This window comes from Plectrocnemia conspersa, unplaced genomic scaffold, assembly GCF_051122295.1.
Source record: "Plectrocnemia conspersa isolate PC_06_02 unplaced genomic scaffold, ASM5112229v1 ptg000008l, whole genome shotgun sequence".
In the NCBI taxonomy this organism is placed as follows: domain Eukaryota; kingdom Metazoa; phylum Arthropoda; class Insecta; order Trichoptera; family Polycentropodidae; genus Plectrocnemia; species Plectrocnemia conspersa.
Window position 1 is genome coordinate 10,878,580 of NW_028277172.1, and position 14,127 is coordinate 10,892,706.

At 34.3% G+C, this 14,127-nt stretch overlaps 2 protein-coding genes and 1 long non-coding RNA gene across 4 annotated transcripts; 1 reads left to right on the forward strand and 2 right to left on the reverse strand.

Annotated features, from left to right (window-relative positions):
- The first annotated feature begins 726 nt into the window (after nt 1-726).
- Nucleotides 727-8,657, forward strand: LOC148232964 (uncharacterized). Of its 2 annotated transcripts, XM_088189866.1 has the most exons (13): nt 727-955; nt 2,664-2,766; nt 3,564-3,744; nt 3,811-3,947; nt 4,020-4,149; nt 4,212-4,492; nt 4,557-4,798; nt 4,865-5,129; nt 6,810-6,915; nt 6,975-7,212; nt 7,563-7,665; nt 7,743-7,832; nt 7,907-8,657. In XM_088189866.1, exons 3-13 carry the CDS (start codon nt 3,635-3,637, stop codon nt 8,518-8,520), a joined length of 2,316 nt encoding a protein of 771 aa, XP_088045992.1. In that variant the 5' UTR covers nt 727-955; nt 2,664-2,766; nt 3,564-3,634; the 3' UTR covers nt 8,521-8,657. The 2 variants fall into 2 exon arrangements, with proteins under 2 accessions (XP_088045992.1, XP_088045991.1); XM_088189865.1 differs by lacking the exon at nt 2,664-2,766.
- On the reverse strand, nt 8,649-10,691 carry LOC148232965 (uncharacterized). The gene is made up of 2 exons (XR_015810397.1): nt 9,512-10,691; nt 8,649-9,317 (listed from the first exon to the last, which is right to left on the reverse strand). It is a non-coding gene; the product is annotated as an uncharacterized LOC148232965 (long non-coding RNA).
- Nucleotides 10,692-10,864: 173 nt separating this feature from the next.
- Nucleotides 10,865-13,586, reverse strand: TTLL12 (Tubulin tyrosine ligase-like 12). The gene is made up of 2 exons (XM_088189868.1): nt 13,402-13,586; nt 10,865-13,001 (listed from the first exon to the last, which is right to left on the reverse strand). Exon 2 carries the CDS (start codon nt 12,755-12,757, stop codon nt 10,943-10,945), a length of 1,815 nt encoding a protein of 604 aa, XP_088045994.1. The 5' UTR covers nt 12,758-13,001; nt 13,402-13,586; the 3' UTR covers nt 10,865-10,942.
- Between the last annotated feature and the right edge of the window lie 541 nt (nt 13,587-14,127).

Here is a 14,127-nt window from a genome sequence, read left to right on the forward strand (position 1 = left end):
AAATTGATTTATTGAAATGGAGAATTAAAATAAATCAAGACAAAACAGAAGCAATAATATTTACAATTCGTAGACAATCCTTGCCTGCACCTATTAAGAGTGAACAATGGCATAACATTGCACGGAGAGCAACTCCAGACTTAAATTCAACAAACATATAATTGAACTTCAGTCAAAAGGACTCTAAAATGAAGATTTAACAGAAAAAGCGCGCCAACTATAAGAAATAAAATCCTAGTCTATAAAAAAATAATCAGATCTGTTTTAACTTACTAATTTTAATAAACTTCAAGTTATCCAAAATAAAAGCATAAAAATAATATAAAATACACCGTTTTATAAACTCCACCACTAATTTCAAGTATTGGTGATTACGATAAACATAAAATGTCTAAGCACGAATTGTTTTTGATGCAGTTAAGCCTATTGCAGTGTCATTAATTTTAGGTCTACTAGGTTAGGTTTATTTAATTTTGTATGTGTTATATTTTATATTGTTTCTCTTTTAAACTTGTAACAGGTTTTTATGCATTTGACTATACTTAGTGATAATTTATTATTGTTTTTATTGTATTACTTTACCAATTGTAAGCAATGGAAATGTTTATGAACCGTTATTGTGCATTTAATGTGGCTGTATGGTATTGTACCTATGTATATTTTTGAAATAAACTTTTATAAACACAAAAAAACTGAATGTTGACATTTGCATTCATGGTCGTCGCCAGTGCGCTTTTGCTCACATATGTCAGGTGTTGTGGTCGAGATATGAGCTCGGCTTCAGGCTGGTGGGCGGAGGCCCGCCGTCAGCTGGGGGTTCTGCCTCACGTCCGTCAAACCATCGTCGACGAAAGATTGGACATTGCCAAAGATTTGTACAAACGCGATTTGCTCTGCCATTATGGATGCGTAAATGCCATCGAGTTTTCTAAAGACGGATCGCTCCTCGCCTCTGGTGAGTTTTTAACGAAAACATTGGGAGTATAAATAAATCAGTAGCTTAAAAATCTTCCATCGATTACAATTTTTTTAAATAAAAATAAGCTTTAGTCCTATACAAGTATTGTTCCTTAAGATTCCAGTCAAATAAGGATAAGATAAAAAGCTGAAATTAATCTCGCATAGAGCATAAAATTTTCTAAGTTAATTATATAATAAGAATATTATTATTTATAAATAATAAATATATGAGACAATATTAATTAAAATTTTAAATTATAAGTAATAAATAATAAATTCCTTTGAGGTGGAATGCAAGGTGCGTTTTTTTAGACAGGGTATGCTTGGTTCATGTTCTACATTTTGTAATTGTTTGAACAACCTCCTTGTGATCATTATCGTCATTTTCATTTCAATACTATGTTTTGATTTTGGATCCTCGTTTTCCGTCATTTTAATTTTCAATACTATCTTTTGCTTTTGAAGCTTTTTACCTTGCTAAAACAACACATATTCCATTTGAAATGCAGTGCTTCTCGAACATTTTTATAGTTTGCAGTTTTCTTTTCTTAAACACTGCAGATGATGTGTCGCATCCACTGGAGGCGTTTAAAAATAAGATATCTTCTTTTATTAACACAATAATTTTAAAATACAATTTCTTGAATTTTGTGACACAAACTTTTCAATTACTTAGCTAAATAAAATCTATTTTCTTGGCTATATCAGTTTCAATGCACAAGATCAAAATCATTGAGCCGTTCTTGTGTGATTGAATTCCTCTGCCACTTTTTCGGAAAATTCTGCAATTTTTTTGTCCAAAAGATTGATCAATGTTGCTCCTTTCGTTGAAATTTATTAATCGTCTAAATTTTAAATATCAAAAATTGGTAAAAACAATTCGTTTATTCCAAATCTATACTAAATTTAAAGCAGAAAAAAATATAAAAATTCTGAAATGTTCTCCGCTTTCAACAACTTTTTTTCTATTTTCTGTGATTTCTCTTCAAATTTCGGAAACTAATTTTGTCTCGTAAATGCTGCATTTCTTGTACTAAATCTTTAATAAGAGTGATTTCGGCATCTAGGGATATTCCTTCACTTTGAATTTTGTTACAAAACACTAAATATTTTTTAAGAGCTTTCTTTGTATTAAAGCTGATAATTAGTATTCAGGTAATTTTAGTCATCTCTCTTAGAAAAAACATCTAATACTTCAAGTACTCCGGGATAATGTTTAACAATTGATCACACAGCATTCAACATTCTTTCACTCCACCTTGTATTTGATAAACTTTGAAGTGATAACGGTACGTATTTACTCAACACTTTCCAAAGAGCAATTCTGTGAGAGAAGAAATAATAGAAGCTTTCTATATTTCCAAAAATGTTATCACATCTTAATTCATTTTTGTGGCATTGATTCCTATTCGATTTAACAAATGTACACCGCAGGGAGAAAATAGGGAAATTTCGTTCTTCCGTAAAAATCGAGAATTAACACCATTTATTTCGCCACGTATATTCGAGCCATTATCAAATCTTAAAATTATCCACACTTTATATATTATAAGTCCTTATAGTCGTTTGTACTATTTTTGTTGCAACTTATTTGAGATTACTCGCGGCCAAGTACCAGGGTCATCATATTTTATATTGAGTTGTCAACAATCTATATCTAAATCATCGATTGCATTATGATCTTTTAGTTTTTCCTTTTTCAGGTGTTAAACTTCTATTTCGTTCTTCAGTAACTACAGGTTCACATGTAATATTCGCTTCATCTTCAACAATGTGGCAGTTATCATTATCACGGCTTCCATTACGGTCAGCAACAAATGTTACGTTCTCTTTATTTTCAAATCTGAAAAAATTGTTATGAATTGATGATCTTGCGATTCTTTTAACTTTTTTTCACAATAAAGTTTCCTCTTCTGAGCGCCAAATTTATGTTTGTAATTTGAATCAGACATGGTGATCGAAATTGAATTTTTATTTTGAAAGAAAAAATAATTCATAACCATTGTGCAAAAAATACTAACAATTTTTGATTTAGATAAAATTTACTTACCGCGAATAATATTTGTTGCGATATACACTTGCATTTTTAAATTTTAACAAATAGCATTGCTTGAAAGTCTTCTCTTCAATTCTGTTTCTGTTTCTAAATGAATAATTATAAAATTAATAGAAACATATTTAGTTTAAAAAATTATGCACATGCATTCGAAATCAGTAAAGAAAAATTATAAATAATTCCCATAGTTGCGTTTCACCGAAAGTGCACCTTTGTATTTGCTAATTTTACAAAGTTTTTAAATAAAGGTTAAAATAACCGGCTCAAAATAATAAATAAAATCTTCACAAAAATAAAATACGATAAGCGTAAAAATATTTACGATACTACAACCTTTCTGAGATTGCACCAAACGAATTCTATGAACTCTGGTCATAGCAGGTACACCAACAAGTACGAAGACCAACGAACAAAACTAATCGATCTCGTGACAAATAGTGAAAAAATAATAAAAAAAATCGATCGGTGTCAGGACCCTTTTGCGACCCCAGGCCCCGCTATCTGTTACAGTTTTTATTGTGTATTTCAATTTTCATTTTATCGCTAGGTGGTGACGATCAACGCGTTGTATTATGGCGTGTTGGGCAAACGCTTTTACAAAGAGGAGAGCCAGAACCTATGTTACAATCTCACTCTTCCAACATATTCTGTTTGGCGATAACACCTGATAATTCAAGAATATATTCAGGAGGAAATGATGACCGAGTTCTGGTTCACGATTCTGAAACGTATGTCATTTATATAGTTACATATGATTTATTTTAGTATTAAACTTATTTATATTTATTATACAGAAAGCTGGTAGTCGATGTATTACCTCATCAAAAAGCAGTGTATGGAATTGCTCTGAATCCATCTGACGATCATATTCTTGCCACTGCCGGAAACGATGGACGATTATTGGTATTTGATACAAGACAATCAACAGAGGGTATAAATAGTTTTATTTTTAATATTATTACTATTAATGTAAATTATTTAAATCATGCTGTTTATTTTACAGAAATTATGGTTGTATCCAGGAGCCGTCGAGCGTTCCACGCAGTATCTTTTCATCCGTTACAATGTGATTTGATAGTTGCCGCCAATGCTCGCCACGGTGCCACATTATGGGACTTGCGAAAGCCTAAACAGTATTATAACACTATTCTGCAATATAATAAAGATATTTATATTAATACATTTTTTTATACAGTGCCGTGATCAAATATGGCGATGGATGTTCAATGATACAAAACTGCATGAGCGTCAAATTTAATGGTACGGGAGATCGCATTCTTACACTCAGGCGTCGCTTACCACCGGCTTTGTACGCCGTCGATTCTGTCAATCCGATTGCCATTTTCTATCATACTGACTATTACAATTCTTGTACTATGAAGAGTTGTACTTTTGCGGGCGACAGAGATCAGTTTGTTCTGTCCGGATCAGACGATTTTAATCTATATATGTGGAAAGTGCCCGATACCAACCAAAGTGAGTATTTTGAAAGAAGATAAATCGATGATATTTATATAATACATACTTTTTAACGATATAGTGACCTGGGTGAGTCAACAGCTGGTTTTATACGGACACCGATCGATTGTCAATCAAGTAAGATACAATCCTCAATATTGCGTCATTGCTTCATCGGGAGTCGAGAAGATAATCAAACTCTGGTCACCGCTGCCCATTGCCAGCTCTAAAGGCGCACTACTGGAGGAGACGTCTGGACCCGCCCATCCCAGAGACGTATACTCGCACAATGATTATGTCTCTCTGGTTCATCACAGTGGCCAAGTATGTATTCTCTACCATATTGACAGAATGTCTGATGAATTGTAACGATATTGTGTGTTATTGCAGTATATTTCGCACAATTACGCGGATCGGTCGACAAGCGAAGATCCTCGCATGATGGCGTTTTTCGATTCACTAGTGCAGCGCGAGATCGAATGTTGGTCAGCTGATGAAACCGACTCATCGAGCGATGATCGTATATTGGCTAGTTTAGTGTCGAATAACTATACTACGAGACGAGCTACCCAACAAATAACACTGCCGGAAACACCGAAAAATACCGATTCGTCAGATAGCGATCAGATGTTGATTCATTTTTTGAGGAAAAAAAGTAAGTCGATTATATGTATATAGTGCAGCATATTGGAAACAGTGCCTATTTGATTAGATGTTAGATATTTACCTCTCGTTTTACATGGCAGTTATAACAGTGTAACATTATGTATCAAAAATATAAGAGCTATGTTCTACAGTATTTATTTTTAAGAGTTAGTGGACAAAAACGAGTACACGCAAAATTCCTGTGAAAGCTGAGAACAGTACTGAATTAAACAAATAATATTAATAAATTCAGAGCAAAGCAAATATTATTATAAATAAAACATATAATTTAACAATAACTGTGCTATTATCTAATGTCAGTAAAATGTTTGTAAACCAGTTTTAAAATTATTTCCCATAAATTTCTTTCTCCAGACTTTTTGGATTCAAAATTTCACAGCTAATCTTGTAGACATTTTTATGGTTTAAACGGGTAAAATGGGCATGAGACAGTCTTGACAACTGTACCTTGAGAACAACAAATCAATTACCCTGTGTTCTTATACACACCAGTGCATCCCTCCCTGCAAACAACCAAATCGAGTAACAGAGAGGACAAAAAATTCCAAGATGAATTTTGAACAAAAATTTCCATGATGCCTTTTTTAGTGTCCTTTGATATTTTCAAAATCTGGTCACCTTAGTTTTTGGTACTTGTTAATTAGCACGACGTAATTCTAAAAACACTGGTTTTATACCCCACTGCGTGAAATTAGCGTAGTGTGTGTGACAGTTGCGAAACATCCATTTGTTATTCAAACTTAAACCTAACGAGTATAATGGTATACCGGTTAATTTGTTTAGGCTAGGTTTTGGTGTGAACATAATAAATTCAGAAACGCACAAATACTGTGGTCTCACTGCGGATGTGCGCGCACACACACACACGCTAGTGTCACGCAGTGGGGTAAAAAACTGGTGGTTTTTGAGTGTTATGCCACGTTACACTGTATTAATTAACAAGTACAGTGTTTTTAATATTTTTTCGAGCAAGTATTTTTAATTGATTTTTATAAACAAACAAAAAGTCTGGGGTCCATCTTTTTTTGTTCCCATCGGTGTCCCGCATTCCAACCTAACATATCTGATCACTTTAGTTAACGTACGTGTTTAAACATGTACCGAACCGAAATAAACCAATATTTATTTCGGTTCAGCTCTAACAAAAATAACGTTTTTTTCTGGTTTTCGGTTCAGTTTCAGTTCAAAGCCCAATTATTAATATATAAAATTTACACTTACAGCTATCTATATATATTTATTTAGACAATGCTGAAGAATGATTATAGCTCTCAAATATTGTATTTTATTTTGCTTCTTCAATGTCATTCAAAAACGATAAATATGCCAATCTATAAGATGATGTCAGTTGCAAAGCGTTCATTTTACTTATTTGACAAGATAAAAGATAACTACTTATCCAGTTGAATTCTTAAATTCTCCTAATGCAAGTCGATTACCACAGCACAAAATAACCCTCAATATTGCTATTCCTATTAACCCTAAGCCATCCTATGGAAGGCAGTTGGTTTTGAAATCATTAAATTGAGACAACAAACAAAATGTGTTTATACCAAAAAATCCCATCGATTCTTTCAGCAATGTTTAAATATAGGAGAAAGAAAAATAACTGATTGTTCTATAAGATATTACTATTGTATTCAATTTAATCATGCTTTAAATGTTTCAGTCCCGAACGGCATCAGAAATCAAAGGTCACAAAATCGTATCGCAAGACTAATAGCAACGAGACAGTCGAAACTTGTACAACTTGCCAAAAAGCGAATATCACCAAGGTGAACACAACACTTCTATATTGCTTTTATGATGCAGATGTAATTAAACACAATTACAGGTGTAATAAAGTACAACTGGCAAGTTTATCGTCTTTGATGGCTCCAAGCTCGAGCAAAAGAATGCGAGCGACGAGGCCTCTGAGCGCTCGCCGAGGATTGAGACGTGGGGATCTCTCACCGCCACTACCTCTGCCTCAGAGCCGACTAAACGATGTGACTGATTCACCGCACTCTGACAGTGATCCCGATTCGGATAACTTACCCTCGCCGCGATCTCATAATCGGCATATAAGCAAGGTATATTATTCACAGATCATTAAAAACAACCCTTTTAAAAAAAGATAGACTATGTGTGATTTCAATTACTATGCAAGTAAAGCCATATCATCCGCAAATGTGGCAATGTAGTATCCATTGTTGTGAGAACAGTGTATTTTAAATACTGGGTTGGTTCCGTGCCTCGTGAAACTGAATGATGTTCGTTCATCCCAGTAGTTTATTTTCCAAAGATGACTTAAGATTCTTACAGAACTACTCCAATATTTGGTATAGTGAAGAGCTTTATTGGTAGTCGTCTTTGTTTTGCTAATTAATCAACATCCATTTGATAAGTTGTCTTCAAAAAATTGTAATTTATTTTCTTACAGATGACTAGACCAAACAGAGGAAGAATGAATATGACGCGTAACTTTAAAAGAAAAAATAGACCTTATAATTATTCTCACATGAAAAGCCATAGTTCTAAAAATGGTGCGTTATTTGTTATATCATCGACGGCATTTGTATTGTAAAAGTTGTTTATTAATCCTTTAATCTTATAATTGTAGATCATGGTTACTCAAACGGAATAAATAGCAATATTCGTAATGAATCGACATATAATGATGATCATTTAGCAATTCCTAGTACCAGTACAGGTAATAATTTTATGTTATTTTTGTTTGATATAAAAGGCACGAAAACTATAAAGATAAGTTTATATGTATATCAGGTATCAGGGGACATCCCGGTGTTACCTTATTTCGAATAGCCGAAGTCGACTCAGAAGACGATCAATCAACTGGAAGTTGTCCCAAATCACCACAAGCTCATCATTCGACAGACACTAGAGAGTTACCATTGGTGAATATCCTTCCGATTCCCATAAACGGATCTCGGGATAACGTCAACCCTTCATTCAGAATGAATAATCCGTGGCCATCCAACAATGCAGATAGACTATCGAGCAATAATCGATCCGTCGAAGAAACAAATCAAATAGACTTAGAGACTTGGAATATGTCTGCCAATTATGTAACGATGTTAGATAGATTAAGAAGTGAGACAAACAGCGAAGTCGAAAGTAGTTGCAGCACAGGTGATGAAGTCGTCACTCCAAATAGGCAAAGGGCTGTAGCCAATTTGGAAACTCCCGATAGCAGCGTTCATACGGGTCCTAGTACCAGCTCTGGAAGCAGGGGTGGCAAATCGCGCTTTAAAACGAGACACAGAAGTAATAACGACGTGTCTGATGAATCTGATTGGACTGGGAGAAAGAGCAGGGACAAGTTAAAAAGAGCGTACAGGAATTATCGGAAACATATTGGCGAGTCTGACTCGACTTGAGATCTTTACATGTTTGATTATGTTAATGAGATGGTAAATTATTTTTGGATGGAGAAAATTATGCATTGATTAAAAACTATTTATGCAATTTATATATTAACCTGTATTGATAGATAATATATTTAATATATACAAAATTTAATTTTGTTTCTATTATACATTAATAATTCCAAAAAATATTATTTACCAATTGTAAGCATTGAAAAACCTAGGAGATCGAAATTAATTATAATAATCATCATAAATGACGTTTTCTTAGATTTTCCTAATCTCATGGATGATTATTGTGATGATTAATTCGAATCGAGCTAGGTCGTACGTAAAAGTTACAAAAAATTCTCCAATAATGAACTTTTTTAGTTCATTGAGAATACCATACATGTATAAAAACATACCTAGCAGATTCAATATGAGCCCACAAAGTTTTGAATAGGTGTTCTGCTAAGCGTGACACTGGATTTTTCAGAGATCTTTTAAATATCTGCAAGTTTTGATGGCAATATTTGTTATGTGAATAACAAAAAGCAGAGGAATATATACATATGTGAAATTTTATTTATTATTGGATGACACTGCCGGAATTTTTCCTCCTATTGACCAAAATTCGGTTTGAATACACTAACCAATACTCTCATATCAAAAGTCCGTTAATACTGATAAGGATAGCAATCATATTTTTGAAACATGTGTAATATCGAAATACAGAACTATGGAGCAAGATGCGACGTCTGTCTGTACTTCTTCCATTTATTTTACCCTGAGAGATGAGTTCGCTAGGTTTGTATTTTAGACTAGACCTAATGAAAGTTCTAAAATTTGACGTTTCGCAACTGTCAGATTGAGTTTCATAGACATTTTAAAGCATCTCTAGCGCCTATCAGTTAAATTATTGAAGCGGTCAGGTCGTGGATTATCGTTTACGCTTCAATTTAACGTTTTCGGCGGTGCCGGTTGACGATTTGTAATGGGGCGTTTGTACAGCGAACTGTACAAAGTGGCCCTTATGAAACCTTCCAGTAGTCGTGATGTGTTTGACGGTGAACCTTGTTGTCGTAGCTAAACCCTTCAACTAATCGTCAATACTTATCCTCGAGCGTGTGTCCTGGAGATGTTTGCTCAGACAGGAGGCGAGGTGTAAATCCGAATTCAAAGGAGACCGTTTAGCGAAGATGTGATTCGAGCGTCAAGGTGTAGTCAAGTCGAATGTGTCGAGTGAGCTTTTGGTACCGCCTTATATTCCTAGTCAGGTGCGTCAAACGCATTACCACTCCGCACGTTGGATGCGGTAGCAGGGATACGAAAATGCAAATATAGTATTTTTGCAGTGATGTAGACAACAGACAGAGTTTTAAGAAGCAAATCTTATCAAAAAAATATCATTTTTACATGTCAAATAATATGTGAAAGTTATAAACAGCTTTGAATACTGAACGTCGCGTTTGCTCAATAAGTTACCAGCGAACAAACACGCAATTAGTTACCGACTGGCCAACAACCACGACACATAGCGCCATGCAGTGGGTGATTCTGCAACTAGGTGAATGACAGTGTAGGGGGCCTATTTATCAGCGCATACGGTGAGATACTTTCCCTTTCGTTCGCTTGCGTGTAGGGTTTTTCGGGTCCAGGTACCTGGACTCAGACCCGCCGGGTTTTAGGTAAAAATACCCAGTCTAAGACCTGGCTGGTCCGAATCTTTTTTTCATACAATAATTTTCTAATACGAATATCGCCCATTGACCTGTTTCGCAGACTTTGGGTTTTCCCAAACCCTACTTGCGTGTTAAGTGACGATTCTTGTCACTTAACACTCTGGTGTGACAGACACACTTTCTCTTGACAAATCTGACGGGCTGGCACGCCGGTTTGTACCTTGCGCACCGTCCACTCATTGTAATAACATGTAACTGTAATAATATTCAATAAAATACTACCGCAGCAGCTCAATCTGTATTTTAATTGCCACCTCCCGTCGTCAAAACGGTATTAATAGATTTGATGCGGAGTATGCGAAAGAGCATATCCATATTCCATAGAGATACATTAGCATGACGAATACTTTGATTGTGCTTCAGATGTTACATTTGTCAAAATAAGTACATTTTAAGAATGGAGCAAAGATCGACTTAAAATTATGCCGCGATCTGTTTTACATAATAATAAATTAAGAATATGTTCGGAAAAAAAATATAATTTAGTCCATTAAAAATGAATCTTTCTATGATGTCGTCGGATCTACAAGATGCTAGAAAAGTTACAAACGTATAATTAAATTATCTTTTATAAAATAATTCTGAAAGTTTTTGGGTTACTTCTTATGAACGTTAATAAAAAAAAACACACGTTTTATATAATATATATGCTTTAATGTAAAAGTATGCATTCAAGTGTAAAAAATTTTTGTAATGTAAAAATAAATATGTTATAGAGCTTTACAAGAATCAGGCTTTTCGTCCAAAAATAACAATCCGAATATATCATTATAAAAATGTGGATAATATTGACAAGCTCTATTACAGTCGGGCATCCAATTGATCTCTAGCAATTTTGGTTGAATCACGTCGTCTTTGTCCCAAGCCAGCATTATATCGGCAGCGTACAAAGCTCTCGATTGCTTACTTTGCGCAATACCACAAGGCGGGGATTTCATAGTGGCACATTCAAACACTTCCCTCAACATTTTCATCATCTTGTCTTCGACATCAGACCACGGTTGTTCTTTATATTGCTGACTCCATTCCGCAACGAATTGATCGCATAACATTCTGAATAAGATTGAATTTTCATTATAATTCATTACAGTAAAATGTTGTTCGTATTCGTCAAAATTATCCATAGCGAACGCTCGATTAGAGAATCTCAAAAAGAAATTCTTATAAACATACACTTGAAGCGGTTTGACACTCTTCAATAATATGACGTATCTTATGTCGAATTTTACTTTCAATCCGTTGTCTAATCTGGTGAATAAAACCGGATTTTCAATATATTTTTGAGCAATCTTCGGTCCCGTCGTCGGTAATCGTACGATGAAGTTCAAATTATCGGTAATGTGAGTGTCTAAAGACCTCGCTAAATTGAACGGCTTACAAATCCAATGATTGTCTACATTCAACGATTGTCTTTGTCGATAATAAGCGACGAATTTAACGAGCTCGGTTTTTAAATTGAACGTCTTAGGCAACCATATCGGATTATCTGATTTTCTTCTACATACAATACTCAATAGATCTTTTATATTGACGACATTCTCGAACGGGAATTGATTTATAAATTTATCAGGAGTTTCAATACTGAATTCTCGGAACGATTTAAAATGATCGGTGTACCAAAGTATATCGGCTGTTAAAGGATCGTCCACAATTTCAAACTCTGATCTCGTTAGATTTTCATTGATTCTTTGATACGTTGAATAAACTTTAACTTTTCTAGAGCAATCTAATGGTTGTATTTCATGGTTTTTGTCCGGTAATGTTTCTTCTATGTGACCGCTTAAGAAATATTCAGCATCTGGTTCGATTTGTACAACATCATCGCCCGAATCGAACTCCTGCCACGGTAAAAGCATCGCTAAGCGATTTTCGTCATCTATAGATATATTCTCAATGAAATTGATGGTCACTATATCGCCTTCTTTAACATTCTTTAGCGGAAATAGTAAACTATATGTAGTTTGATCTACCAAATGCACAAAAGGTACACATTTAAAATTAGGTTCGTCCGAATGTTGTATACCCGAACCTAACTCGTCCATAATGTACCAAATAGGAAGACTATCTTCAGTTGATATGTTTTCAGTATTAAGCGAATAAAACTGAGCAAACTTCCAAATCGAATCGAATACAGCTTCAACTTTATCATCAATAGAAGCGTTAGAACTGACTTCGACGCCAGTTAAAGCGAACATCCTATCTAATAATCCGGGGATGGATCTCAATTGCCGTCTCGCCAAATGCGTCCGGAAAGTCCACGCATGATCGATAAGGTATATTTGAGTGGGATCGTTAATATTTATTCCGTTCTCGCTTATGACTTGGACGCACCGAGTCGAGTCGTGCGGTTGTTTTTCCATATCCTCATAGTCGATTAGCATTAGAGAAAAAGTTTCGGAGGCATCATAGATTTGTTCGTTTATTTTCTTGCTGAGGATGTTCCAATAGCGCTCCGGTACTCCAGAAACTTGAAGCTGGGGACGATGAGTCGCTAAGAACACTGCCTCGCGTGATAATCCGTCCATCGTAACCTAACCTCAACCGGCAACACTAAAATGTGACAGTAAGTTTTTGGCCATAAAAAATAATAATTCGTCCATGATTTAAAAAGCGTAAATTTATTGAATTAATATACAATTAAAAGATAATTAAGTAATATTAAATTTATACAAGAAAAACGTCGTTAAGAAACCTTTCGTTTTTTCGAAACATTGCCATCTGGTTCACTTTCGTCGTCTTCTTCCGACTCTTTTTCTGATTCTACCATATCTGAAATCGACAAGTATCAAAATGTAAAATTATATTAAATTTAAAATGATGTAAATGTACAATTTGTTAGATACATTTTTGAGTATGCTATCTGTGGAGGTAGAGGAAAAGTTGGCAAACTAGGACTAGGATACAATTAATTAAAATTTGTGTGCACGTTTTGCTTCGACTACATTTATCGTCGGATTTTTATGGTTAGTATCACCGGACTTGTCATTTATTATATAAATTAATGCGCGCTTAAAATACTTTTACTACATATTGATACTGTTAACATTAAATACTTCGTATTTTAATACAAAAACAAACAATAAAATCGCCTAGAAATGCAACATGCAACTTTTACATCTGAGATTTAAATAATTTATAGTAGGTAAGATAAAAAGCTTGAATTATTTACCTTTTCCTGAATTGTTTTCGATGCGAATTAAATTCGTTATCAGTTCGCCGACTTTAGTTCGAAGCTCATTGAAGGCATCCCGACCCGATCCTACGGTAACTCCGCACAAATCTTGACCGTTTCGTGATATACGCACACTAGCCCCCAAGGTAGTCATCTTTCAAAGTGACGTTTAAAACTATGTTGCCAGTATAAAAAACATTCCCCACTTCACACAATCTATGTCACATATAAACTTTTAAAAATTCAATAATAACAAATTAATACATGTGCATGTGTAGTCAATTATACTTTAAGTACTCTTAGTTATTCTCTAATTGCTATGTTTCAAAATACTACAAAACATAAACTTGCTTAAAGGTTGTTTGAATTAAATTAAAAAATATAATAAAATAATTACATCCTATAAAACACTTTAGGGATTTGCTGTCTTGTATTTGCAGTTTTAGAAAACAATTTTACCGGCAATAATTTTCATCTTTTGGCATATTTTCATCTACAGCAAGCATAGTAATAAAATGCATCAATTTGCCGAGGGGACTAGAGATAGTCAAAAATGGTCTCCATCATGCATTAAAGGTGGTGGGCTTTAATTCGGATAAACTTACGACAGCATATTAAACACAGTTTATTGTCGTATTTTTTTTCGTGTAATTAAAAAAAATATAACTGTTTTAATAGAAAAAATTAAAATAAATAAAAAATTGGACCGTGCGAAAAGAAAAT

Excerpts from the sequence above, each read along its gene's own strand:
- LOC148232964 (XM_088189865.1), top strand. The coding sequence starts at position 769 with ATGAGCTCGGCTTCAGGCTGGTGGGCGGAGGCCCGCCGTCAGCTGGGG. Across the intron at positions 3,745-3,810 it reads CTGGTTCACGATTCTGAAAC|AAAGCTGGTAGTCGATGTAT; the intron begins GTATGTCATTTA and ends TTTATTATACAG. Across the intron at positions 6,916-6,974 it reads AAAAAGCGAATATCACCAAG|GTGTAATAAAGTACAACTGG; the intron begins GTGAACACAACA and ends ACACAATTACAG.
- TTLL12 (XM_088189868.1), bottom strand. The coding sequence starts at position 12,757 with ATGGACGGATTATCACGCGAGGCAGTGTTCTTAGCGACTCATCGTCCC.